The 25,812-nt window shown below is 42.9% G+C and overlaps 1 protein-coding gene across 6 annotated transcripts in view; it reads left to right on the top strand.

Annotated features, from left to right (window-relative positions):
• LOC132979177 (zinc finger protein 521) overlaps positions 1-25,812 on the top strand; it is an 88,656-nt gene that overhangs the window by 12,347 nt on the left and 50,497 nt on the right. For 3 of the 6 annotated variants that reach the window (XM_061044753.1, XM_061044752.1, XM_061044754.1), the window contains exon 3: positions 1,975-2,175. The exons of 2 other annotated variants lie outside the window; for them this stretch is intronic. In XM_061044753.1, the coding sequence (XP_060900736.1) occupies positions 1,975-2,175 (201 nt within the window). Of the gene's footprint in view, positions 1-1,974; positions 2,176-25,812 lie in introns of those variants that run through there. One more of the 6 variants, XM_061044757.1, reaches the window with a different exon arrangement.

Raw genomic sequence — 25,812 nt, 5'->3', positions numbered from 1 at the left:
AGAAAACAAGAGGGGGAAAAACACACACATACATAAAACTCATCAGTATCCCAGTTTCCCAAAACTTTTCTTTCTTAACTTGTTATCAAAGATCTGTTACCACTAAAAAAAAATATATAAAGATAAACAACTTAACATTCGTCACAGAAAAGTGAATTGAGTTCTTTTGAAACAAGAAATGTATTCAGTTGAAACATTCAGTGCTTAAATGTATCTGTTGTTTTTCTCTGACAGGACTGTGTTGTAATATTTCAGAAATTAATGATTCATAAAGGCTGTTTGAAAAAAATCAAAGTCTTAACCTCCTCCACAGGCCCCCTGTAAAAGAAGACATTCGTGTTCACATTTCAGTGCATATTGTGAGTTCTGCTCCTGTGTGTGTAGATGAATCATAAGTCCATATTGTGTGGCTTTTGGCCTCAGTCAGAAGTGTTTCCCCCAGAGCAAGAAAGGCCTGCATCTGTGAGGATTGGGTTGGGATTTTCATTTTCTTGAAACACCTTCTGTTCTGTTCTGTATGGTCCCACTGGGGACCACAGTGCTGATATTTTTAGAGGGCATGTTCCGAGAGCCTCAGTCGCCAAGAGGGAAGGACAATGGAGGGTGTGATGTTACATCAATACTTGGCGCAAGTGGGGGAAAAGAAAAATCCTGGGTGGCCTTGATGAGTTCTGGAACACCTTTTTCCTGAAGGAATTTAAAAGAGCACCCCAAAGAAGAAGAACTTAAAATGGCTGCTCATGTGTGTGTGTGAACACCCACAGTATAAACACCCACGCCTGCAAAAAAAATCGGTGCCACACAGTTCTTTGTCTGCAGGCACTGTTAAGTGGGAGCTAGGTGAAAAAGAGGGCTTTCTCCAAAGTTTCCCTCTGGAGTTTCAGGACAAGCTGAGGAACATTCAAAATGGCTGCCACTGAAGTGCTAGGGTTGCTTAACATTAAAACCTTAACCAAGCTGACATGATTGTTTGATAGTAGGTATGGCTTTATAATCCATCTTATTGTGAAGTGTTATGGTCAAAGCGGGGGAGAAAGGACGCTGCTGGCCATGCTGCTTATTCATAGGATGGGGTTGCAGGCTAGATTTGCGTCCTCGAGGAGATGTTTATGGTGTCTCCTTAAATTAATGATGCAAGCATTGATTTTTTTTTTTTTTTTTTACCAAACATTTTAGTAAACACCTCCACCTGATTCACAAACTCCAAATTTGACTGGGATTTTTTGAAAGATGATTCCTAGTCCAAGTTCAGGAAAGTCAGTCGCCCACCCCTGGCACTGCTGCAGCACAAAGCCAACAAGAGACAAAACTGCAGATGGATTGAAGAATATTGATGTGCGCGACCCGCGGCTGCCTGCGAGCAAGGCTGAATAATTTAGGGAAGTGTGTCGTGACGACAGAACTAACACACACCAATCTCAGTTTTCACTGTCTTCCTGTGCTACACTCCATACGTCCACAGTTCTGGCCTAGATGTCTGGATATTATGGCAAGGTCTTTCTCCTTTGATAGACTCTGACTGATGCAATTCGGCACTCACTGAAGGAATTTCATATTTCTTTGATCGAGCCAAAACTACAATCCAGGATTTATTAACTACTCATATTCCCATCTGTCTAGTTTCATATACTGAAGTTTTGCTTGGGTGAAGCAGGGCAAACACAACGTAAAACCATTTCTAATAACAAAGTGTGTGTGTGTTAGATTTGTGTGTGTGAGCGTTGTGCCACCTTGTCTGTGTGTGCCTGTATTTCTCTCTCAGCCTCACCTGACCAACAGTTCTGTTATGGCATGAGTGGTTGAGTTACAGAGGCCCAAATTGAACCTGCATTTTTATTACAGCTTTTATTATTGTTTTTATTAAATCCAGAGTCTAGAAATCCATTTTATTGTCACCCAGAGGAAGCTGTAGTACCTTACTGTGTGGGTCACCCCTCTGACTATGTGGTGCTGTCATTTCCTGTGGCTCGACAGATCCAGAGTGCGCCCTCGAGAGGGCGGCGGAGGATGGTGAGACTGGGCGTCTGAGGAAGAGGCTGCTCTCTCCAGAGGAAGGAGAAGAGGGAGAGGAGGAGGACGAGGAGCCCGCGCTGCACAGCTGCGACAGCTGCCGGCAGGTGTTCGAGTCGCTGAGCGATCTCACCGAACACAAGATTAATCAATGCCAGCTGACAGGTAAACAACGTTCAGCCCACCGAGCCTCCCATCCACTCTGCCACTCAGCTCTTCTCCCACTCCCACTCCTGCTCTATGCCTTCATGAGAGAGTATGCCACACTATGTTTGTTAGTTCACTGCACCAAGGGAAGCACAACATCAGACTACCAGTTTCCTTGGTAGATATCCAACAACATAGTCACACATAGGCCTCACGCACAGAGCTCTTTATTTATACACATCAATACAGACAGGACATAAATATGCCTCCATCAATAGATCACTTCAGGCTACAGAACTGTATTCATAGAATGTGCATTGTATCCTGGCCTAATCAAGTGAAACCAGTTATTATTAGTATACAAACATAAGTGGTGCTTTGAGTGTAGAAATCAAGTACGAGGCCTCGTAACCAAACCTACAACTGGAAACGGATTCCTAGCTCTAGGAGAGTCCATTCACTGGTCTAGCTAGTTGCAGTGGTATAACATAGTGGGACTGAAAGAGAAGGATGTCATTGGCAGACTGTGTCGTTGACCTGTTGATGGATGAATAGGACTATAAATACCCTGACAAGGTGGCAGACAGAACTAATGATGTGTACTGAAGGTTTCCATGTGCTTCTCCTGGACTTGCTGTCCCCCTTTACGTGTACTGATGGGATTGAATTAAAAAATACCATGCGACACATTTTCAAATGTTTGGATCTTCCTATCTTGTTATGAGATTGATATAGTTTAGAAACAGAAAAAGGACGTGCTCAAGTGTAATGATTCACTTTTCGATGCAGAACAGAAGCCTCTGTTTATCATTTCTGAAGCACTGTTTAGGAAAAAGCTAGTGTAGTTCCTACTCTGTTTACGTGCAGGCACAGTTTGATTTCATATTTACAACCCACAACCAGCAAACCACTAATTATAGTGCAGATTTCCCACAAGTTTTACAATGATTTTCCGTTAACTGTTAAGACGGTTTCCCGAACCAAGCCATGCGCTTGTTTGTGTGTGTTCAGGCCTGCGCATGTGCATTCTGTCACGGCCCCATCGGTGTGACTGAGAGCAGAAATGCATACATGTTAACTGTGTCATTGACTGTGCATGCGCTTGTTTACATTTATGTGTGCCTCGGGTGTGCTCATGCGTGTGCAAATTCAAAGTGACGCTCAGTCGACTAAAGGTGTGAAAATCAATGCACCATTCACTTTCACATTACTGTCATCCAACAAAGGCATTCATTGGTTTGAGAGAAACATAGTGACCAACCTCCTGTTACCCTTTCTTTTCTAAATATTACATTATTTCCATTAAGCCCACACAGATAAGTGGACAGAATATTTGGGCACAAAGGCATTATTCAAGACATAAGTGTGACTGTTTGGATTAACATTTTCATTAGTTATTAAGTACTTGGTAGTGCTTTCTTCTTGAAATAGTCATCGAATGGTATAAGAGTTGTGATTCAGGGGCAGATGTTTTTTATGCTCTGCTCTGTAGTAATGTGGTCATGACTGAGTCAGCCATATTTTCTCTATAATTAAGCCCAGCTTTTATAAATGTCAATCTTACGGACAAATAACTCTTAATTGCTCAATGATGAAAAAACGCAGTTTGGATAAGAGCCCCTGTGGAAACCAAACAAAAGAATCTAATTGCCATTAGGGTATTGTGATTGTGCAGAAACACTCTATTAGTATTCAAACACAGTGGGAGAAAAGAAACTTCTAGATGGCATACTAAGTACTTTGTGTGTGTGTGTGCTTGTGTGTGTTTGTGTATTCTGTGGAATATGGGAGGAGATTTCCTATGTGGCATTATGTAGACATCCATGACCAATTAATCTGCCTTACATCAAGTCTCTACTCACAGATGGATCCTTTATTAGAAGCATTTTCTAATCAAGCACCAGCACCTGCTAAACTCCCCATTTTTTACAATTTCAAATGTTTTATTTTTGGTAAACAAATTGCAGAGCTTGACTGGAACCAATCCACATATGGAGATTTGCTTTCTGCTCCCTGACAGAACGCCGCTATTTTCCACCAGCTGATATCCCAACAGCTTTTACATTGTATTACCAGAACCAGGCCTGCCTGTGTATACCCACTACCGCATGTGTTCTGGGCCTCATTATACTTTGCATCTATGTTCTACATTGAAACCCCAGTTTCACAACAGGAAAGAGACAAAACAGACAAAATAAAATCTAAACAGCATCTATCTGCGAGACGACCACACCCGAAAGACAGAAAGAAAGAGAAAGATGTAACATGTCACTGCGATCAATGGCAGCCATTGTCTCCCCACCGTCTGGCAGAGGTATAACACCTTTCCATGCACTTAAGCCGTGACCACTGCAGTGCGCTAAGGGAGCACATGGGTATGGATTGCCTCGTGTCCCTGATGCGATCGGTGCTATTGATCGCGCTAATGCTGGACTGCGGCGCAAGGCGAGAGTCTGAGAAAGGGAGCGAAGGAGAAGGAGGGAGATGGGGAGAGAGAAAGCGAGAGAGAGAGTGCTGAAGGAATGTGTCCCCAGGGAGCCCGTCTTGGGCTGGGGCAGGGCTTCAGGAATGCTCCCCTGGAGATCCTAGTGAAGGCTAGGGCAGGGCTGGAAGAATGCTCCTCTAGAGAGTTGAGAGAGGAGGCTGGCTGGGGAAGGGCTAGAAGAATGTTCCCCCAGAGCACCCCTTTAACTTCGGAGCAGAAATGGAGGGGCTCCAGGGGGGAGAGAGCGCTCTCCCCCGTCCCCCCTCTGGCTCCAGGATGGCTGCGGATCAGGTTTCCGTGTGGGGATCAGCATCCTGCCGACAGGGCTTTAGGCTGCCCTGGGGAGGAGACAGGAGGCTAGAGGCACTGCTATTCCATAGGCCTTTCCGAAAACACTTCACAAATGCTTTGTCTCACTGTCTCACAGCATTGTCTGCACAGCCTTGTATTGTTACTGATCCTTCATGGAGAAAAAGAAACACTGTCTGTAGTTTGACTTTTGTTCTCGGTTGGCACAAGACACGTTCATATGCTAGATATGAGATTGCGATGGAAGGCAAGGAAACATGCCTTCACACCTATTCACCAAAGAAATACTCCACTCCTCAACTCATTTTAGCCCGTGTTTACTAGCTAGCCCACACTGTAAATAAAAATAACACCTCTAGCTCAGAGTTTAATTCAGAAGATTGCATTTTCACAAAGCCTTTCTTTCACAGTCAGTTTTCCAATTCCGTGTCTCTGAAGGTATTTGAATAGCCCAGTGCACACATGGGCTGTCAGCCTGGTGGCCATTCTTTCATTACGGGTCCAGCTCCCTTGAGCAACACCTTTTCTTGTGTCCTTCACTAGAGGAGGGGCATGGCTGCTCCCCTTAGAGAGCTCCGTGCCCTGCTATTTTAACCCTCTGTGAGATGACCTTTTTAATAAGTGTCTTTCTCTGTTTTCCTGCCGGCCACTGTGCGAGCAAACAGAGCATGTCTTCTGCTTCCCTCAGATAAAGGAATCAATCAGAGAGGGTGAAACAGAGAAAGAGAGAGAGATAACTGGGCCATATATGGATTTATATTATGTAGATTTCCCCCTTTCCTCTTCCCTGTAGACATTGCAAAATGCACTCAGCTTCAATAAAATACATTTCAGATTTATGAGAAAAATACAAATGAAATATTAATACTCAGTGAAAAACAATAAGCTTCCCCAACAATACAGAGGATGGCAATATGATAGAAATAGTTTAGACAAATTTCTAATATGAAATCTCTATTTGCAACGTGGAACCAGACAAATTTTTCAAACCCACTGATATATGTTCCCCCCCTTCCAATCCTAGCCACGCCATGTTTATTTGAAGTGTTTGAATTCATTTACATTCAGTCTTTGGGTCAGCAGCATGGAAACATTCTGTAATGCCCTCAACTATGAGCAGGCTCCTGGCAGCCCGTGTTTTTCGACTAACTCTTTCCAACAGGCTCCTATTGGTTGAGCTATATTTTTTTGTATAACATTGTGTATTGATCCAACAGCTGCTTTTTGGCTGCCAAGTAGAATGTGGCAAATGGCAAAGACTTTATTTGCTTCAAAAGGGCCTCACATAAGAGGAAAGCGACAGGAGTGAGACCTGATTAGCCAAACTCTGAGCCTCTGCCGTTCATCAGAAATTCTGCTGTGTTTTTGCCGGGGCGTCTTGCGACATCCTGGTACAAAGAGCAGCGCACTGATTACAAGGCTTTGAAAGGAGGAGAGGCGGTCAGGGGAGAATAGCTACTTCTGGCACAACGCAGCCACTGAAAAGAGACCTCATGCTAGAGCGAGCTCTCAGAATTGGGCTCGAGTCTTTCCTGTGTGTAAGTGTTCGTGTTGGGGGGCATGTTCTCTGTTAGTGTCGATGGGTGAAAGAGGTAGGAACAGAAAAAGAGTCACAGAAAGAATGGGAGTATTAAAGTAGATGTTTGACTCCGTTGTGTAGCATCCCTCTGCGTTCCTTTTTCTGTGCGACAGTGCCAGCAATGTTAACAGGAGTGTCATTAGGAATTCAAAGCATATGCCCTCGTGAGGACGCCCTCTTTCTCTCTCCCCTGTGCTTCACACCGTACACATTATGCACTGTATAAAGTATTTATTGGTCTTTGTCAGACAAGGGCTGCATTTTCTACAGAAAAAACAATCAAACAAAGAATAGAGAATCCTCCGTTTTATGCTTGTGTTTGTTTGTTTAAGGCAGAAATCACAAATGTTAGAATTGCAACATCTATCCTCCTTCATACTCAATCCCCCCCCTATCTAATACCCTTTTCTCTCATGTGTTTGCCTGCTCAATCAGTCATTTGCTAAAGCATTCAAACACATGCACGCACATGCACACACACACACATACGCGCGCGCTTTACACATATTAAGACACACATGCACACACTCGCAGCACCTGCGTGCTTGCACTTTGCATTTTAGACGACACATAATTCATTGCCCGAGAGGCTAAAACACATGCTGTGAATTCATCCAGTTGACCTCTTTCTCAAGTAGGTAGCCACAAAAGCAAGGATGACATGTGGAAAAAACAGAGATAATCTCATGTTCAACACGGAGTGAAAACACTACAACATCGACACTGTTATTATTTCCCCCTTCACGATGTAGCATCCCTTTGAAACATCAGACTTCAGTGGTGTGACAAAACCTCGGCCATGGAGCGGTTGTCTCGGTTTCTCTTGCTCTCTTCATCTCTCCCTGGCCCTGGCTCTGCCTGCTCTTTGTTCACTCTTCCTCAGCCTGCAAGTCTTTTTCAGCGGCACAAGCAGAAGAATGGCACATTAAATCTTAATAGGACTGCGTCTGGCCGTGTTGAATTGCAGAGCGTGTTAAGCCGGCGCTTTCCTCCCCCTTGGCACACGCTCGTGGAAGTGGAAAACAATTGAATAAAAGAAACCGCTCCCTCCCTCTGTAACACAAGTGACTTCGGCTGCCCTGCTGAAGCTATGAGACTGAACCAACTCAAGCTCGCAAATAGCATAAGCCCTTGCTGTGAAACTGTAACATAAATGACATTAGTTCTTTTCAAAATGCAAAGACATTCCCTGGAAGGTAGAGACAGGATTTACCTGACCACCCACTATGAAGCTCTTGCATATTAATTTCTCAGTGACAGGTGGAAAATACTGCCATAAAACTCACCTGCTGGATTTTCTTCAAAGTATAAGAGTTAAGGACATAACTAGCCAGAAGAGACAATTGAAATGTTCTTAGTTTTGGGGAAGGGCAGAGAAAAAATGAACTTAGGGGGAAGTGGGGGATGGATTGAAAAGACAAAGAAGTGAAGAGAGACACAGTGAAGAGCCAGATTTAGCAGCAGCAGTGATGTGATTCCAGGCCTGCTTTGTAAGGCAGTCAGAGGTGGTAATTAGCCAATGATGAGTTGACTGGTTGTGTGTCCAGTGCACATCACTGCTGGGTGGGGCTGTGGGAGGTAGATAAGGCCAGCAGTGGGCTTATCTCTGAGAAGGACCGGCACCAGGCCTGCCAGGCAAACCCACCCACAGACCAGCCGCATTTTATTAACAACATCATTAATGCAAGACAGGTTATGTGCGGTGGCTCGAAAGAGAGACAGGAAAAAAACTTAAAAAAAAAACAAAAAAAAACAAATGAAGTCTCAATTCCTGCTTGGCCTGGCCAGTCTAAAGTACATAGGCAACGGTTGACGTGTTTTGAAAGCAAGGAGCTTGTGGAGATGTTTACCAGGTGGGCAGCCAACGGAAGGGCACGGAGAGCGAGCTTGGATCTTACCTCTGGGTTTTGCTCACTCTCCTCTGGGTCCCCAGAATTCAAATGATTTTCTTTTTTTCCGTTTCAAACGTGGGACTGCTCACCAGAATAATGATGAAGCAGATACAGAGAAACATAACTGGGCACAAAGAAAAGGCAAAAAAAACGTGTTTTAAAACTTTCCGGACATTCAGAGCTCAGTTGTTAATGCTTTGTGAAAGGTTGATGTTTTTTTTCACTCTTCTCTAAATCCACATAATACAACCAGGAGTGCAAGGTTAAGGTTGATCTATATCTTTTTAATTTACAGATTACAATTTGCTGATAAATTACAGTGTTATTAAAAAACACTAAATCTTGAGACCGTTTTTATCTTGGTTTTCAAAAAAACAGATTTCCTTTGATTAGATTGCACCTTTGCAGGTGTGTGGTATGTTATGTAGCAAATGAGCCCTCACTCAGTTTGATTTGATTTTGTAAACAACAGTGTGAAGTGCATAACATGAACAAACACTTGGTTTGTTATTAACACTCTGTATTAGCATATCAAATGCCAGAGAGCTTTTCAGTGACATGTTTGCCTTCGTTAATTTACACCAGGAGTCAACAGGATGTAACACGGCTTCGAGACAAAGAAAAGTTCACCAATCAACGTGTACCTCATTCAAAGACAGCTAAAAAAAAAACCTTGTCAGGCTTTTGAATCATGTTGTTACTCCCTAATGAAAAGGTCATATGATTTTGCTTATGTCTGCCTGGAAATGTACTGCACATTGATCCCCATAGGGCTTTTTTTTCCCTTAGATGGCTTTTGCCAAATTCGCCAGTAATGGGAGGAAAGGAAGGAGGGAGACGGAGGGTGGTGGAAAGAGTGACCAGTCCGACAGGTTTATGTCTCCCAGCAGGCAGAGCTCCATGGAGCTGGCCCACAGGAAGGAGCAGGGCCAGCTGTGACGGCATCCTGCTAGCCTCTGTGGTTTAGGAACTTTGGGGCTACGCTATCACCGACTCACCATTTCCCCCTTCTTCGACCCCTCCCAGGGGCTGTTTTTGTTGGCCAGGGGGTAGTGTTTGGGTGGGGGCTGCTATAGAGCTCCGTGAAACAGCCACTCCTATACTTCGAGAAATGGGGAGTTCAGCCACCCACAAGGACAGGGATTCTCAAATATCATGTGAAGTAACACATTTGTTCTTTAGTGCTAATTGCCATTTTTTAGACTGGAAGGTGGGTTCATAAATTTAGTTTTATGGGCAGGATGGGTGTCGTTTAAGGCCTCCAAGGCCACCAGCTGGACTTTGCTTTGGCAGAGGGAACATTGTGTCAGAACAGAGTGTAATAGTTTGACAGTAAAGTCATTCTGTCAGGTAATACAGAGATGTCCTCTTAATGTTAAAAGTAGTGGACAGTGGGGGGGTTCAACACCACTGAGAATATAAAGGTCATCTAATCTATTCCATCTCCAACCTGCCTGGTTGATCGATCATCCTGGAGGAGTCAATCGATTTGATCAGAGAGCCTCTCCTAAGAGATTGCCTCCCAATGACTTGCAGAGCGTGCCAGCTTGGTACATGTCCTTGTGATAAACCAAGCCATTAAAATCTCTGATTAAATAATACCTAAACCACCTGTGGTCACCATTCTCTGAATAAGCCGCAGATTTAAGACAGCAGAGTGCATGTGTAACTCTTACTATCACTTCATCGTGCTGTCAGGCTCATTCTATATGCAATGCATGTACTCTAAAATCAGATCAGCAAAATCCTGCAGGACGGTCTGACAGTCAAGAGAGATTGGGCCATGGTAAACAGAGTGGTAATCTGTATATTAGGACATTATGTGCCCCCAGTCAAAGCATGATGCATCTTTCTCATCATGAACTTGGTTTGTAGAACATACCCCACAAACAAAGTCAACAGACAAAACCATTGTGTGATTGGATTTTAATCCAATTGCATTATTATTCAGGCCTCCCATTGGCCATTCATTACTCTCACATGGAGCCTGTGTGGGTTGTTATCACCCAATCAGGCTCAAGACTGTATTCTGGAGAGCATGCTTTCGTTTGCATCCTTTAAACCCTGTGAGCCTTCCCTCTCTCCGGGCCCGCCAACGGAATACCTAATTCCAAAGTAAACTGATTGCTCTCTCCAACAAGATTACACTGCGATGATGTTAGCCAAATGAGATCGCTATTCAGGATGCAACCAGGGCAGGCAAAGGATGCTTACTGCAAGATGACTGATCAGCATGTTAAGAGAAACAAGGTTGGGTGAAAAAAAAAAACGGGGGGGGGGGGGGGGGGGGGGGGGGTAGAAATCGAAAGAGTGTGTGAGAGTTGTGCGTGTGGGGGTAAGCAGAAATGTAATTTGCTTCTCACCTCAGGCGACTGGGCTCTGAGGCCAGTAAATATGCAAACAAGCTGAGCCTGGCCATCAATATGAAGACCCTAGATGATTACTAATCTCCACCACAGAAGTAGATTGAGGTCTGCTCAGCAGTGTCATGCAACATGAGGAAAAAAATGAGTCCAAACTACATCTCAACATTAGCCTACGAGATGATTCCCTACTCAGAGTTATGGGTATATTTGACCTTCAGTTTGAGATAATAAATATTACTTATGATGCATACAAATGAGCAATACAGCAATATTTAAAATACAAGTGTCTTGAGCATATACTGGCATTATATCACAAGTCTGTCCTAGAGATTGTCCATTACCATTTTTTAACCTTTCCGACACTAATTCTGGTACATGTAGTTGAATCAGCCAATACTAAGTACACCTCCGCTTTCATGGAGTGAAAAACATGTGCAAACTTGTGTACATTTTATTTGAAAACAAAAACTAATTTCTGATGCATTGGTTGCTTCAACTAACATTACACTCTCCGTTAGCATTGCACTGATTTTTTTTTTATCGTCACATGATACTTTACTCTAAAATGTTTCTCTTTGAGAAGACTAGTTATTTGCTTGATAGAATTGGTGCATTGATTTGCATACCAACAGATACCAAAAACCGCTCTTGAGGCAGTATCAGAGGCAAATCAGAACAACTTAAACATAATTAGTCTTACGTCATTCTGTACAGACAATTGAGAAACTAGTGTTATAACTTCTCAGTAACTTTGAACCTGGCTCTTAACTTAACCCTAGTCTTTTCATCATGGAGAACTCCTCGTCTGATATGACTTCTTAGACGTGAGGCGCAGGAGTTTACCAGCCTATTGTCATTCCCCATCCGTAATCCGGGATAAAAAAAACCTTTGGGACATGGACCAGGCTGGAGTCATTAGGTGTGTGCGTGGCTTACCCAGACAGCCAGATAAACCAGATGCCTCGGGATGGCCAGGGGTCATCTCTCTGAGAGAACACGTTGTTGATGTCCTTGTTTCTCTCTACCTCTCTTTTGCCCGCACTCCTCCTCTCACGCCTCCTCATCATTCCGTCTCTTGCTTTCTTTTTTCTCTCCCTTGATTGTTCTGCACAGTCATCTCCAACACAGAGGTCCGTGTTGGAGCTTAGCAGTCGAAGAACCTGTCAGCTAAAGGGAAAGGGGGGAAAGACAGACATGGGAGTTGTCTGTGGCCCTAGGTTGAATGCCTGAGGGTGTAATACGTGTGGAGGATAGTTAGTGCAAGAGGATGCATTGCAGTCTGCAGGTGAATCCTCTCATTTTGAGAGACTTAATGCTTAGGAATCATTACCTCTAGGGAGGAGTGTTATGACTTTCTGTTTTAGGAGGGACCTTGATTTGGAATGCAGCAAAAGTTGTTTTTTTTCTTTTTTACATTTTCTAAATACAGCAGGAAGGACAAGTAAGAGGAATATATATTCTTGGAATGTCTTCGCAGTCCTAAACATAATTGACTATTCCTTGTATTTTAGAGTATGTTTCCATTGAGCCTTACCCTCTGCAGTGAGTGCACAAGGCTTGAGGATGTTTACCTGGCATGGTGCCTGTTGTAGTTGCCCTCCTGTTGAGGAAAAACAGGTCAGGCTACAGCTTTGTGTTTGTTTGCACGTGCGTGTGAGCATTTTTGTGGGTGCGCATGAGTTTGCAAACGTGCATGTACAAAATGTGTGTGAAGGGGAGCTCATTAGGATGGAAAGGGTCAGAGAGCACACTACATTCTGCCAGAAAAAGAAGATGCATCTTCAATGTAAGCATTTTTTTTTTTTTTTTTTTCAGGCGCAAACAGACGGGATGAATAGGTTGTTTTGTAACTGGACTCCCAATCCGACTAAACCATCCATCTGTTAAGCCATCAATCTTCTCACTTTTTCTTCCTCTGTTCATTTACTCATAGAGCCATTTATCTACCCTTGCACTGTGGCCAAAGGGCCATGTCTCTTTGTGGCCCTGATAATCTGGACCAATTTCCTCAGCAATTTATTTCCCAGCCAACCACCCACCTGGTCAAGCAGCATCAGGCTTCTCAAGGTAGAGCCACTCATCCCAGCAAGCCCCTTTCCACCAATCACGAACTTGTTTTTTCCCTCTACAAGCCTTAGATCTTTTGTCTTTTGTCTTTTGAAGCTTCAACTGGAGAAACCAAACCATTTCTTCTCTTACTGTAAACTGCAACACCATTTAGAAACTAACGCTTACCCCTAATGTCTTTCAGCCTTTCTCAGTTTTTGTTCTGTATCGTCATCCTGTGGCCCTATCTCTTTGTGCTGCCTCCCTTTTTTCTCTCTCTTTCTTTTTCTCTCCCTCTCCCTCCATCCTGTCATGGCTCCTCAGTATTCTGCTGCTGTCTTGTGTGGAGTGATTTTGCCCAGACACGTCTGGCTCTGGGTAAAGTGCGGTCCCCAGAGAGCACGCTCCGCAGCCCCCAGGTCGCCGGCACCATGAATACATTATGATCCCCATTTCCATCCTGTTGCCACGGCAGCACTTTTCGAGCCGCAGGGCGATTAAGACGTGTGCTGTCGATATCGTGATAGGAGCAAAAGTTGGATCTGGAAGCTGGCCTTTGATCAGATTCCATCCTCCTGCCTGCTAATAGTAGCATCAGTACAGGAAGACAAAGAGATCTTTTGGGGGTTTTATTTGTTTGACAAGCTCACCTGCTGTACATAAGCATACCATGCATCCTCAAGCTCCTTTTCCCACCTCTCTGCTTTATCTCTGTCTTTCCTGCCTGAAACCATTTCCCTCCCTTATTCTCACTTCCGTTGCTCCTCCCCATCACCGCAGTTCAGCTAAGGCAGCATTATACGCAGTCTCTCTCTCTGTGCTCTCTGATATTCTGCTTTCCTCACAAAGGAAGCAACTCCCTTACCTTTTATTGTTTCCTTTTTTTCTTTGGGGGATGATGTATAAAACATGGTGCCTCAGGTAGAGGATGTTGGGTAGGAAGCCATGTCCCCCTAAATGGCCAGCCGTGTGCATGCGCCTAACACTTCACTGAGCAATCTGTCAACATGTCAGCAACACATGTTTTGTAAAAAGCCTCTGGTGGGAGCCAGGGGAAAAAAAGGCACTCCTGCCAGACCAGAGAGGAAATGCTTTTTTCTTCTCTATGCAGTGGATTTTCTATTGCTGGTGCTCAGTCCCACGGGCCCCCAAACACCACCCTCCCCTCCCCCCACACATACACCCGTTGTCTGCACTTCAGAAATTTGAACTGGGGACCCTCCAGGGGGTTTACCAGGAGGGTGGGGGTAGGCTTGGCGGGAGGGGCTTCCTCTTTCTCAGAGCATATGAAATTGTGAAGGTATATTGTGGCAGGTCCCCAAGCGGTCTTTTCTAATACCTGAGTTTCTGGCGAAGCTGGAAATTACCAGCGGCTCCCCCGAGGGACGGCTTTATCCACACCAGGAAGGGGAGCAGAACTCAGTGGGGAGGTTACTTAATGCATGGCTGAAATAAAAGAATTTCTAAGAGACAGAGGCTGAAAAGCTAGCTTTTTTTCTTTTCCACCCCCCACCACCCTCCCTTTCCCTCTCCCTCTTTCTTTTCCTCCCCAGTAGTATAGTTTACTACTCTCTGCCTTCTCTTGAAGGGTTCTAGTTTAATAAACTTTCAGAGGATCCTGCTGGTGCAGACAGCTAGACAAATACCCTTGTGTGTTCTCTTTTGTCGAAGATACAGCTTTTTGTTATGTTCTTGCAAATTTGATTTCTCCCTCTGTCTTTCGTTTTCTCTGCCGCCCTCTGTCTCTCTCCCTTTCTGCATTTGTCTTCATCTCCCTCGTCCTCCTCCTCTTGCTTTCTGTCTCTCTCCTCGACACACACAAACACACATACACACTACACACACAAAGTCAAACTGTGTCTCTTGTGGTTGAGTTTATTGTTTGGTCTGTCTCTTCGTTCTCCCCCTCTGTGCTCCCTTTTGTTTTCTGTATGTTTTGTTGTATTGTGCACAGAGGCTGAGATGCAGATAGAATGCAGACAGTTTGCCCTGGGTGAAGAGAGCGCACAAGCACCCTTGGTATCTATTTAACAAAACACATTCATCTATTTACACAAATGTACAAAAGTCTACCTACTTTTTAATCGCAGAATATAAGGTGTTTTTCATCAAAAAGATTTAATGAGTAATGTTTTGGGGGCAATTTATCCAGCCCTCTACACGGCCTTATTTTTCTATTTACTATATGCCAGCATGCCCTTTACCGTAGTAATCAGCACCTGCGTCTAATGTGCATGGATCATTAATCTTGCCTCGTTCATAACCTCAAAAAATAAAAACATAAAATTCTCAACCCATGTATAAAATGCCCCCCTCTCTCTTTCTTCCTATCTCTCTCACTCGAACTCCCCCTCTACTGTTGGTAAATAATTCAACCTTTTCCCTGTAACAAGTGCTGGCCTTAATAGGGAGCAGTACCTGTAGTTGGGATAAACAAGGCATCAGGCCTCAGCAGTGAAACAGAGGGATTTGGGCTTCATGAGGGCAGAGGAATACGTCTTTTCCTTCTGAAAGGCAGAGCAGACTGGCTGACATTAATTAAACCCTATAGGATAAAGGTTATCTGAGGCCCAGCAAAGCCGAGACCGTGCATGCGGGACGTTATGTCTGTCGAATCCTAATCAAGACTTCTTATTAAAGGGACATGTGTGGGCTCAGGCATGTAGAATATGTCTGATGTGTTTATGCTGTTATGTTCCTAAACCTGACTCTCTCAGGGATTTATTGATGCAAAGACTTATTATTTTAACTAATAGGACAAAAGTGCTGGCAAGTTCTGACCATCCATCTTCACATCAGATAATCTTAACAATCAATTAATCAATTAATTTTTATTTATTTGTTGCCAAAAGACAAAAAAAGTTATCTCATGACACTACATATAGTGCAGTTATATCATACTCGTATTATGACCATACTCTACACTTAATTGTCATTATGGGTAAATGTGTTTTGGAATCAAGAGCTGCACACATTGAGCTGCTTTCACAGTAGCGTCAATACATCTGATGTGACTTACTGTTCTTAAAAATTATGAACAAAATGTAGTTACCATGTGTGCTACATTTTCAGTGTTCTTCACATTCCTAAAAATACAAATTGAACTTTCTAGAGACCTCCTTGTTTGGAAAACATTGTGATGCCCGGTGGGTTCTGTGGTGGGAGGTTTACCTCCTCTCCAGATATCCTCCCATGATGCACCTGTGACTCTGTCACCTGACCTGAGCTTTTGCACGGTGCTCGGGTGCCATGGCTCATGTTTTACAAATTACCCAGGGGGTTGTCGAGCACAAACTCTGTGCCACCTATTTTCTCCCTGTTGTATGCATAGTGCGTGGGATTATATTCCCAAACTCCAGCTACTCCCTCAGACAATGAACAGCTTTACAGATGACACTCACCTTACTAACCCACGACAGCTCAGGAAAATCTAAATAGAGGAAGGCGGAAAGTGCTGCAGAATCTTGTATCTCCATGTATTTGTGCTGTGTGTTTACTAGGTTACGATAGTCAATATGGATCCTACAAGTAGTGGTAACCTAAGAACCTCTCTTTTCCTCTCTCTCTCCCACCAGCTTATTAGCATAAGTCAAATGTAATTTAAGGTCACCTTATTGGTAATATTCTCTTGATATTTGAAGTAGCCAGGTGAGTGGAGCGACACAGGTTTTATTACCATCTCATTGTGTGCTGTTTCTATATAAGTGAAATGGTAACACTGGCTCTTTCACTCTGTAATTGCGTAACAGTAATGTCTTCTCCTCCATATACAGATAAGGCTGATGTCCTCTCTACAACAGCCGAGTGAAAAGTAATTAGCTGATATGGATGGTGCTGTCAGAGATAACTGATATTGGGGGAATATTACACTTACTCTCTCCAATGATGATCCCTGAAATGGGTTCATCACAGTAAGCTGCACATTCAGATAGATGTATGATTAGCACATATAAGGAGGAAGAATTCCTTATTGCTGCTAGAGATTTGCATATTCTCATATATGAAGAACTTTTAAGAATCAGTCATTATACAAGATACACTGAGATTTTGAATCCTCAAATTTAATTTGATCGGAGAAAGATAATTCACTCTCGGTAGTTGGTAGGAAACATACTGTAAATATACTAGGTGTTGTTGTGTAAGTTAATTGATACTTCTATATAGGCAAAGGAGTGCTTGGCTTTAGTAAAAAGGAAGAGGAGAAATATCATCAAAGCTGTGTTGTGAGAGGGGTATTGACAGGTAAGATGATCCTCAATAATCGAATAAATATACATTTTAAGGATTTTTCTACTCTGACCCTGAAAGTTTTTTGCAAAGTACGTCAGCATGCAAACTTTTAGCAAAACAATTTGAGGGATTTTTTTCAGCTGATAAATAGATAAACAGGAATAAATCAATGTGAAGTGATGGATGAATAAGTAAAATGCCCTGTAGTCATTTGTCTGGTTGTATTCAGGCCCCACTTTCCAGCCTTGTTCTGCAAATGAAGATGAGGGTGAGGGCAGTGAAGGAGTTGCTCCATTCTGTGAGGCATGTGTCACTGTGCGTGTGTGTGCGTGTGCATGTGTGTGTTTTCCCAATACTTAGTAGTATTAAGATATGATGATGAGCTGCCTGGATACCAGCAGAAAACAATGGAAGAGGAAACAAAGCAAACCCCTAAATCTGTCTGCCATTTGTGCTCACATACTGTACACACATGTCATGAGTATTCTGGCACAGTTACTGGGCCAGGGAAGTGCTGGTCTGGGGCCTGGCCCATTCTCCAGAGACACCCCCCCCCCTCCACACACATACACACACACACTCACACACACACACACACACACTTCCCTCCCTTGCCTCCTCCCTCTCCGCCCCCCTCCCCCTTCCTGTGCAGTCTGTGGACACAGTCTGAGGCGACAAGGTTGCACAACAGCTCGCAAAACCTCCACTTTACAAACATGATCATAAAAAACACAGCCTGCCATTAAGAATTGGTTTAAGAGGAAAAAATAATTAGGAGGACTGTGATAATTGTGTCAAGAGGGAGATAGATCAGACGAATTATGGGAAGAACCAGAAAATCTTGCCGTGGCTTTGTTACTTTGCTGTTGGTTCATTTCGACATTGATCCACCCTTCCATCTGTCATCCTTTTTTTCTGCTCCTTCGTCAACTCTCCATTTCTTTCTCTCTCTCTTTCTTTCCCACTTTTTCTTGGATTGAAGAGTGGAGGAGCTTTCTGGCTTTAACAGAGAGGGGATGAAGATGTTTATTCATCTGGAGGGTATTAGAGCCATGATTAAGGAGAGGAGGGAGCAGAGAGGCTGATGCGACGTCTGCATCGCTCGTTCATGGGCCTGCCTGCGGGACTCTGGCCAACACACCAGGAAAACAAGAAATGAAGAAGAATGAAAAAAATAAACTTCTAGTGAAATTCGATTCTCTCGGGAAAGGACAGAAGTTTGAATGTTAGCCGTTGCACTCGCCCCTCTCATTCTCGGTCTCACTCCCTGTCCTCACAGCTCAGCTAATTATTAATGAATGCGGTTTCTGTTGAACCTTGGAGAGGTGTCAGTGCTGCAGTCACTGAGGGTTAAGAAATCTTGACATTTAAGACAGGGATGCATGAAAATACATCGTCTTGCTTGAGTTGATGCTTGTTTTTCTTCCCCCTCCCGCTCTCTCTCTCCCTCCAAGATGCATGTTTTCTTCTCCCTCCTGGGCTGTCTGCTGTTGTTTTACCACTGACAAGCCGGGATGGTGTTGAGGAGATATCAAATAGAGCCAGAGTGTATTAATCAGGGGTACCGAAGGGCATGGGTCAAGAGGCAGGGTCAGGCTTTTTTTATAGTGCTAATGCTAAAGCTAGCCAACGCATTAAGTCGGCCAGTGATTTCTGTCTTCCTCAGTGGAAAAACAAAAAGGTGTTGATATAAGACTTTTTATGGGCATTTGGCAGACCAACTGTCTTTTTTTCTTAATAATCCCAGTACACCGAAACGTAAATCCAAATGTCTGAAGTTATCCTTCAAAAGTGAAATCACATGTATTTGATGTCTAGCCCAAGTTTTATGGGTCACAATGAGTTAGCTTGATTTAAAAAAAAGTTAGACCCTATTATATTTTTCCAAATTCAGCGTGTGCTGTGCTGGGTTTTAAGTAATGGATAGCGTCTCTAGAAACTTGCAGAGCAAACCCTATTTTAATGAAGCAACCGTATAGTAACTCAGCATATTTCTGTACGCACAACAATTTTTTTCTTCTCCACAATGATCACATAAATCACATTTCTGTTAGTAGCTAAGAGTGGGGAAATATAAAAGAGCATCCAAACAAACTCCTGTACAGTGAGGAAATATAAATAGAGAAGTGATAGAGTGCAGCACAGCCATGCAGCATCTCTCACATCAGCTGACCGACTGACTGACTGACTGACTGGCTTGATCAATGTCCACTATGTCCTGCGCATGGTCTGCCGCAGGACCACGCACACACACACACACACACACACGCGCACACACACATATTGAAGCCCAGCCCAGCCCACTCCTGACTGGCCCAGTACTCCCTCAGAGCCAGTGCAGTGAGGCAGGCGGTGAAGGGCCATGCTGGGGGACAGATTGTCGTCCTCCTCTCTCCCCCTGGGAGGCTCACTGTGGCTGCTGATCCAGCCAAGACCTGGGGAACTGCCTCCTTCCTGTTTGTGCTGTAGTCCACCTGAAGTGGTCAACCATCCTTCCTCTCCACACCAGCAGCCGCTCTGTCCTGCAGGAGATGACACCATCACCACCAACACTCTCCCACACACAAACTACTCCACCTACATGTTAAACACAGCTCTCACCAGCTTGCGTTGCAGGAGATTTAGATCTCATCACTGCCTGTGTAAATACATATTGTATGACTTACGAACCATTTCCAAGTATTTATCCTCCTTAGCAATTTTCATACAATTTATTTATGAAGGAGAAGAATTCTGCCCTGTGTCACACAGGTAATGCCATGCACAATGTGAAGTGTACTTTGCTTCCAGTGTCATTTCCTTTTAATAATTCCAACACTTAAAATCGAGACAAAAATCAACTGGAACAATAAAACATCAACATTAGCCCTTGAGCCCCCCCACTGCACCCTGAATAGGAACCTGTAATTAATTCACCTTTCTTGAATAATGGTGTAATTAAATTTCTCCCCTTCATGTTCACCCTTTAGTTTTTTTTTTGTGTCTTTTGTCTTTTGAACAGAAGACTTCATTTCAAAAGCAACTAAATGAATCACTCCTCACAAAAACATTTATTGTTAACCCTTTGCTTCTCTCACATTGAATACATAACAGACAGCCATGGCCAAAACATTATTAGACAAGATATCCTTTTACAAATGCCAACATTTATTTGAAGCATTTTTTTAATTGAATGATATTTCATTCAATTAAAAACAGTAGATTGTGTGATTAACAGGCATTCACCTCAATATTGACAGATAGGTGGATAGAAAGATAGATGTACTTCATTGATCCCAAACTAGGAAATTGTGGAAATAACACAGTAATATCACTGTAATAGTATGCAGTTGTTATGCAGGATAAGGAATGTGTTACCAGGCAGAAAGTCATATCTGGCATGCTTTCAAAGTTCAAACACTGCAGTTAGGGCCTGTTACATGACGTTCATTTTCACAAAAACATCCTGCGCAGACATCCTCCTTCATTTTAGAGGCATTATTTTCAGAAACATCTCTATTGATCATCATCGTCAGCAGTATAGATTTTAGTTGGCCCATGCTGGTGTAAAGACACTAATGTAGCAGAGACACACATCTGCGATAAGTAATGGAACACCACTTTTCATTGTGTCTAACTATTATGGAAAGAAAGAGCCTAGTAAAGGATGACTGGCCGCCCTACTTTCTCTTCTCTGGCCTTCCATTTGTCTAACTTTCCTGGGACGCCACTGGGGCACTGTGATTTCTGGGACAGTGACCAAGTACTCCTGTCTGAGCTGGGGGACGTGGGTAATGTGGACAAAGTAGTTGACAGTTTGCCGCTTCCCCATGGTTGAGAGACAGAGCCATGAGGGCCAGAATAATGGACACGCAGACCACAGAGACGGGACAGCGCTTGATGTTCCAGCTCTTGGTGTCAGGCCCCTGTGTGAAAAAATCCCCATGACTGCAGTTTCCACACCCACACACATACACGACACAAAATCCAAGTGTGTGCGTGGAAATGTGTGCATGATCTCGCTGCTAGAGCACTGATGATACCCCGGGAAGTGACTCCGTATTTCATCTACCATTTTTCTACCTCGGTTCAGTAAAAGATAGCATCCTTGTTCACCGCTGCTGCTCCAGTCGTCTCACACAACCCCTCCCTCTCATCCTCTAGCATAGTGGATTTGATTGATCTGTAGCGAGGGGGGGCAGGGACCTGACATTTCTCAGTGATGTGTAAAAAACATATTGTGTTTGCTTAGAAAAAAAGAGAGGGAAGAAGGGAGGCAGCATGAGTATAAACACTACAAACACACCCACACAAAGAAAATACTATGTCTTCGGTTGAGTATGACTGCTCTGTTTAATACTTGAGCTTATTTGTGTTTTAATCAGCTGCATGCTGCGAAAAAAAAAAAAAAAAGTCTTGCCACCTGGCACTTTTTTGACAGCTACTGGGAATTATCAGTGTTTCATTTTGACTGGATTTAATGTCTTAAAACAGGGATGTAGCAGGACTACTGTGAGCAAAGCACAGCACTGGGCCTAGTCCAATATGTCCTCTGAGCTCTCTGGCCTGAATCAACTGAGTGATTTGTTCATCTGACTGGAGTTAGTCCCAAAAAAAAAATCGACCACTGCTTCCTCCTTCTCTGTCAGGGAGATTGGATTCTTTGCTAATGTAAAAAGTTGTTTCACCACCTCCTCTATTAGAGCTTAAGTGGTTGTGTCACAAACAGGGCCGTACATGATAGCGTGTTGTTCAGACACACATCGCTATTTGGGCATCAGAACAGAAAAAGCGTTGAGATGACACATGCATTGTCTCATGGGACGGGCTCACTACTTTTCCGAGTAACTGTAAAAAGATCCCCTCTCTGAATATGAAGTGGGGTCATGGTGTTACATCAGACAAGTTGTCAGCTTTTTGTTTATTCATTGAATCCCCAATCCCCAATGTGCCACAAATACACTCACACAAACACATCTCTTATGACAACCACTACGAACAGATCTCTGCTACAACACACAGGAAGATAAGGTTTGGCGGCTGAAAGCGTGGCCATGCTTTGCTTCACTGGAATGGCTTTTGAACAAAGTCGAGCTTGCTATAGAAGCGGCAGATGATAGCAAAAACACTTTTCTGATAAGATAAGGTCCTGGACCTGGATAAGAGTTTGGCTTAACAAATAGAAGATATGTACTCAGTTGCTGTCAGACTGCGATAAGCCATCTTGAAATGCTTCCAGGACCTCAGACATGGAGGTCTGAGTGCCAACAGTGAGCTATTCCCAAACCAAGGTCCATGAAAGGTTTCAGGGGGATGTATTACAGCCTAAAACAATAGAGTAACAAATGCATGGTTAAGTAGCACAATTTTAAGATTTAGCTTTTGGTAAAACTTGCCCAAAAAAAAAAAGAGTAAATTATTGCTAAGTATGTTAATGTATTTATCCTCCTTTCAATATTAGGGTAACAAATTACTTCACAATACTAAAGTAAAAGGTCAGCTTAGTGAATTGTCATTATTTATTATCTTCCTGACAAAATATTTATTTTCTTAGGCTGCTCATGTATATTGTAAAAAAAAAAAAAATCACATCACAATCACATTTGGTTTGATTTTCATTTGTAGACGTCTAAGTGGTGCTCATGTTTTAAAAAAGATTTAACATTGTAATGTCAAGACACAGATGATTCTGAGTGAGTGAGTAACAGAACACCTTTGTTAAGATCTGTGCGTATGGACTTTTATAGCAATTTACCTAAAAGCCATTTCTGTTAATAAGGGGAACCTGCCAAATGTAAACATCGAAACATTCTAGCAATGAGCCAAATACATTTGTTGTGTTACTGTGGAGTTAGTTGAACTTTTACTACTTGTCTTATTCAAAATCCTTATTAAGGTTTTCTCAAATTCTATTATGAAGGAAATTCTCCCAAACAAACTCAGTTTGGTTGGTAGAATGGTGTGCAATAAAATTAAATTCACTAGATTTCAATATGTCTAATTTTGTTAGAATATTTTATTGATTGTGCCACTGATGAGCTCACCAGCCATTTATTATGGAATCTTGCTCTGAATTAGTAAGCCAATAACCCTGCTAAGTTTCAGACTATGACTGAGGGGTATCTGTCTTAATAGAGTACAAATGTGATAATTCTTTTTAAATGATGTGTATCTTTTGGCATTTAAGGAAACGAGACGATATTCACCACCATATGGATTAAGGTCCAAGGGAAAACATTGTCATCTGGTAAATTAATGAGCTCTCTAAAAAATATATGTTTATGTCTTGCTTATTCTTTAATACATTAATTGCATTAATCAGCACGCTCTTTGGGGGGTTTGAAGCTCCGGCGCTGTGTAGAAAAATGGAAAACTTACCTGTTCCCAGCATTAAGGATATTATTTGAACAGCAGTATTTACCCTGGGAAAGGGTTCTATAAATGAACATAGAGGAAGTGGTGCACAAAGAGTAGTTCAGACTTGCTAAAGGAAACTGAGAGCTGCGTGTGAAGGAGGAATTTTCAGTGGTTACTATTGCAGTTCAAGAAAAGAGAAACACACATTTATATGGAGCTCTTTTTAAGTTGTTTATTAACTTTATATATCGATTCTTTTGCCTTGACAGGCAAGATGTTTTGTTTTTTATAAGTTTTCATCTGCTGTAGCTTAGAGCTGAATTTATATCTCAGTAATAAATATAGCTGTGGAACATTTTATGCCAGTCCCTACAGAAATACTCCAAATGAGGTTGTTTTGTTCCATATAGGAGACATTTAAAAAGAAAAAATAGGGAGGGGGTAGGGACAGAACTCCCAGAGAGGGACAGGCCTTAAGATGGAGGTCTTCCTCCCAGGACGTGACAGGCTGTTGGCTGGAGGATGCTCAGGAAGGCCTTGGCAGACCAACAAAGACAGCCCTTCAGCTGCAGGGTGTAGTTTTTCAGGCCCCAGCATCCCCTTTGGCAGCAGCACAGAGAATGCTGGCGTGCACAGGCCCCCGGCCCGAGAGACTGGGAAGTAAGGCCCGTTCTTTTATTTACTCAGGCTGCTGCTGAGGCCTGGGCATTTCTTGTCTGGGTGAAGAAGGAAAAAAACAAGTCTCTCTCTCTCTTTCCTCTTGAGGTCTCCTGAGGAAGATTGCTCTTTCATCTATAGTTGTTCACACACTTGTTTCGGCCATTGCGCTTCTGTATCTTTGTATTCCATGTGTACATTTATGCTTTCACATATACAGTATGTTTGTTACTGTGAGTTAGTGCACAGTGTGTGTACTCATTCTCTTCAGTGTGTATTTCTGTGTGAGACAGAGAGAGAAAGAGTAAAATTGTATTAAGTTTTACTATGTTGGACAGTTGTATCCGGACTTTACAGTTTTCACCTCTGAATGCCCTGAAAGATCTTTCTTATTTAATAAAAAATAAAAAAAATCAGTACTTTTGGACTACACAGGAAGACGACAGTTTTTTTTTTTTGTTTTTTGTTTTTTTTATAACAATTCAATTCAAAACCTTTATTTTAACTCAAAAGACACTGAGGTTTCCCTCATTAGTGACGTCGAGCTCACGGCAAAGAAGAGGGGACACAAATAAAAAGCAGGAATTTTGAGGTTTATGGCCTATTTATCTATCACATTTAAGTCAGACTAGTATAATATCAACAGAGGCAAATGACTAAAAGATGTATTGCATAATATAATATGTTTTATAACACAGCAGTTTCTCTCATGTATCATAAAAAGTACATTAACAGAGCTGTTTTCCATTCTATATAATCAATCTGCTAGACCTAAAGCAATGTTTTCAACTCCCACTACTTGTCCCCCAAAGATACAGAGTTATACATGTGTGTTATTGGAGTAAAGGCACTAAATAAATAATATACATCAAATAAACAAATCAAAAAAATGGAATGGAAAGGTTGTTCTGGCAGCTCAGTATTGTCTCAAGGCGAAGGCATCCTCATTTAAGACTGTAGAATTTAATTTAGCCTTGTATACTTGTCCATTTATTTGTTTGTTTTATACTTTTGTCTCGAAGCCAATATGTTTGACTGTAAGGCATCGGCAGGGGTCATTCTTCTTGCACTGTCTTCTTCTCCTGTACCCTGGGAGGCAGTATGAGAGAGGGCAGATCCGCCCCCTCTGTGGAGGAGGGCATAGCACTGAGTCACCCAGCCTCCCTCAAACCAGAGAGAAATGGAGAAAAAACATTGAGACATGGATGAGAGATATAGCAAGTAAATCAACAAGGTTTGCTCCTTGAGTGAGATGTGTGTGCAGAGTGGGCGCCTTGCCAGGGGTGGGAGGTTTCCGGGAGGGCCACGGTGTGGAGGTGGGCTCTCAATGTGCAGCTTTCAGCAGTTTGGGGGGGCAAGGGAATGGCCTCCGACCCCATCTGTTTCCTGAAGATAGGCCTGATGGGGGTAAGTGCTCAGAGAGGGCATGATATCCTGACAAAGGGCAGATCTCCCAGCAAAAACAACAGAAAGTTGGGGGGAGAGAGAGACTTAGATTTGTCAGCTGAAAGGGAGTACAGAGGTTGGATCCTGGAAAGAGCGCATGCTTTTCCTAAGTCCCTCTCATAAATCTTTGCAGTTTCCTTTTGTTTTTCCCATTTCCCAAGTTTTGGCCTTTTGACACAGTTTTTTTCTCTAAAGGGGTTGGGATTACGTTGTTTTATTTAGGTAAGGAAGTTCACAGCACTTAGAATTCGGCAGCGGGAAGAAGTGGTCTGTCACCTTTTGAACTGGAGGAAAGCTGTGTTCTGTGTT

Source organism: Labrus mixtus, chromosome 8 (genome assembly GCF_963584025.1).
Source record: "Labrus mixtus chromosome 8, fLabMix1.1, whole genome shotgun sequence".
NCBI lineage: Eukaryota > Metazoa > Chordata > Actinopteri > Labriformes > Labridae > Labrus > Labrus mixtus.
Note: the sequence above shows the minus strand (reverse complement) of the source record. Positions and strands in the feature narration are given on the sequence as shown.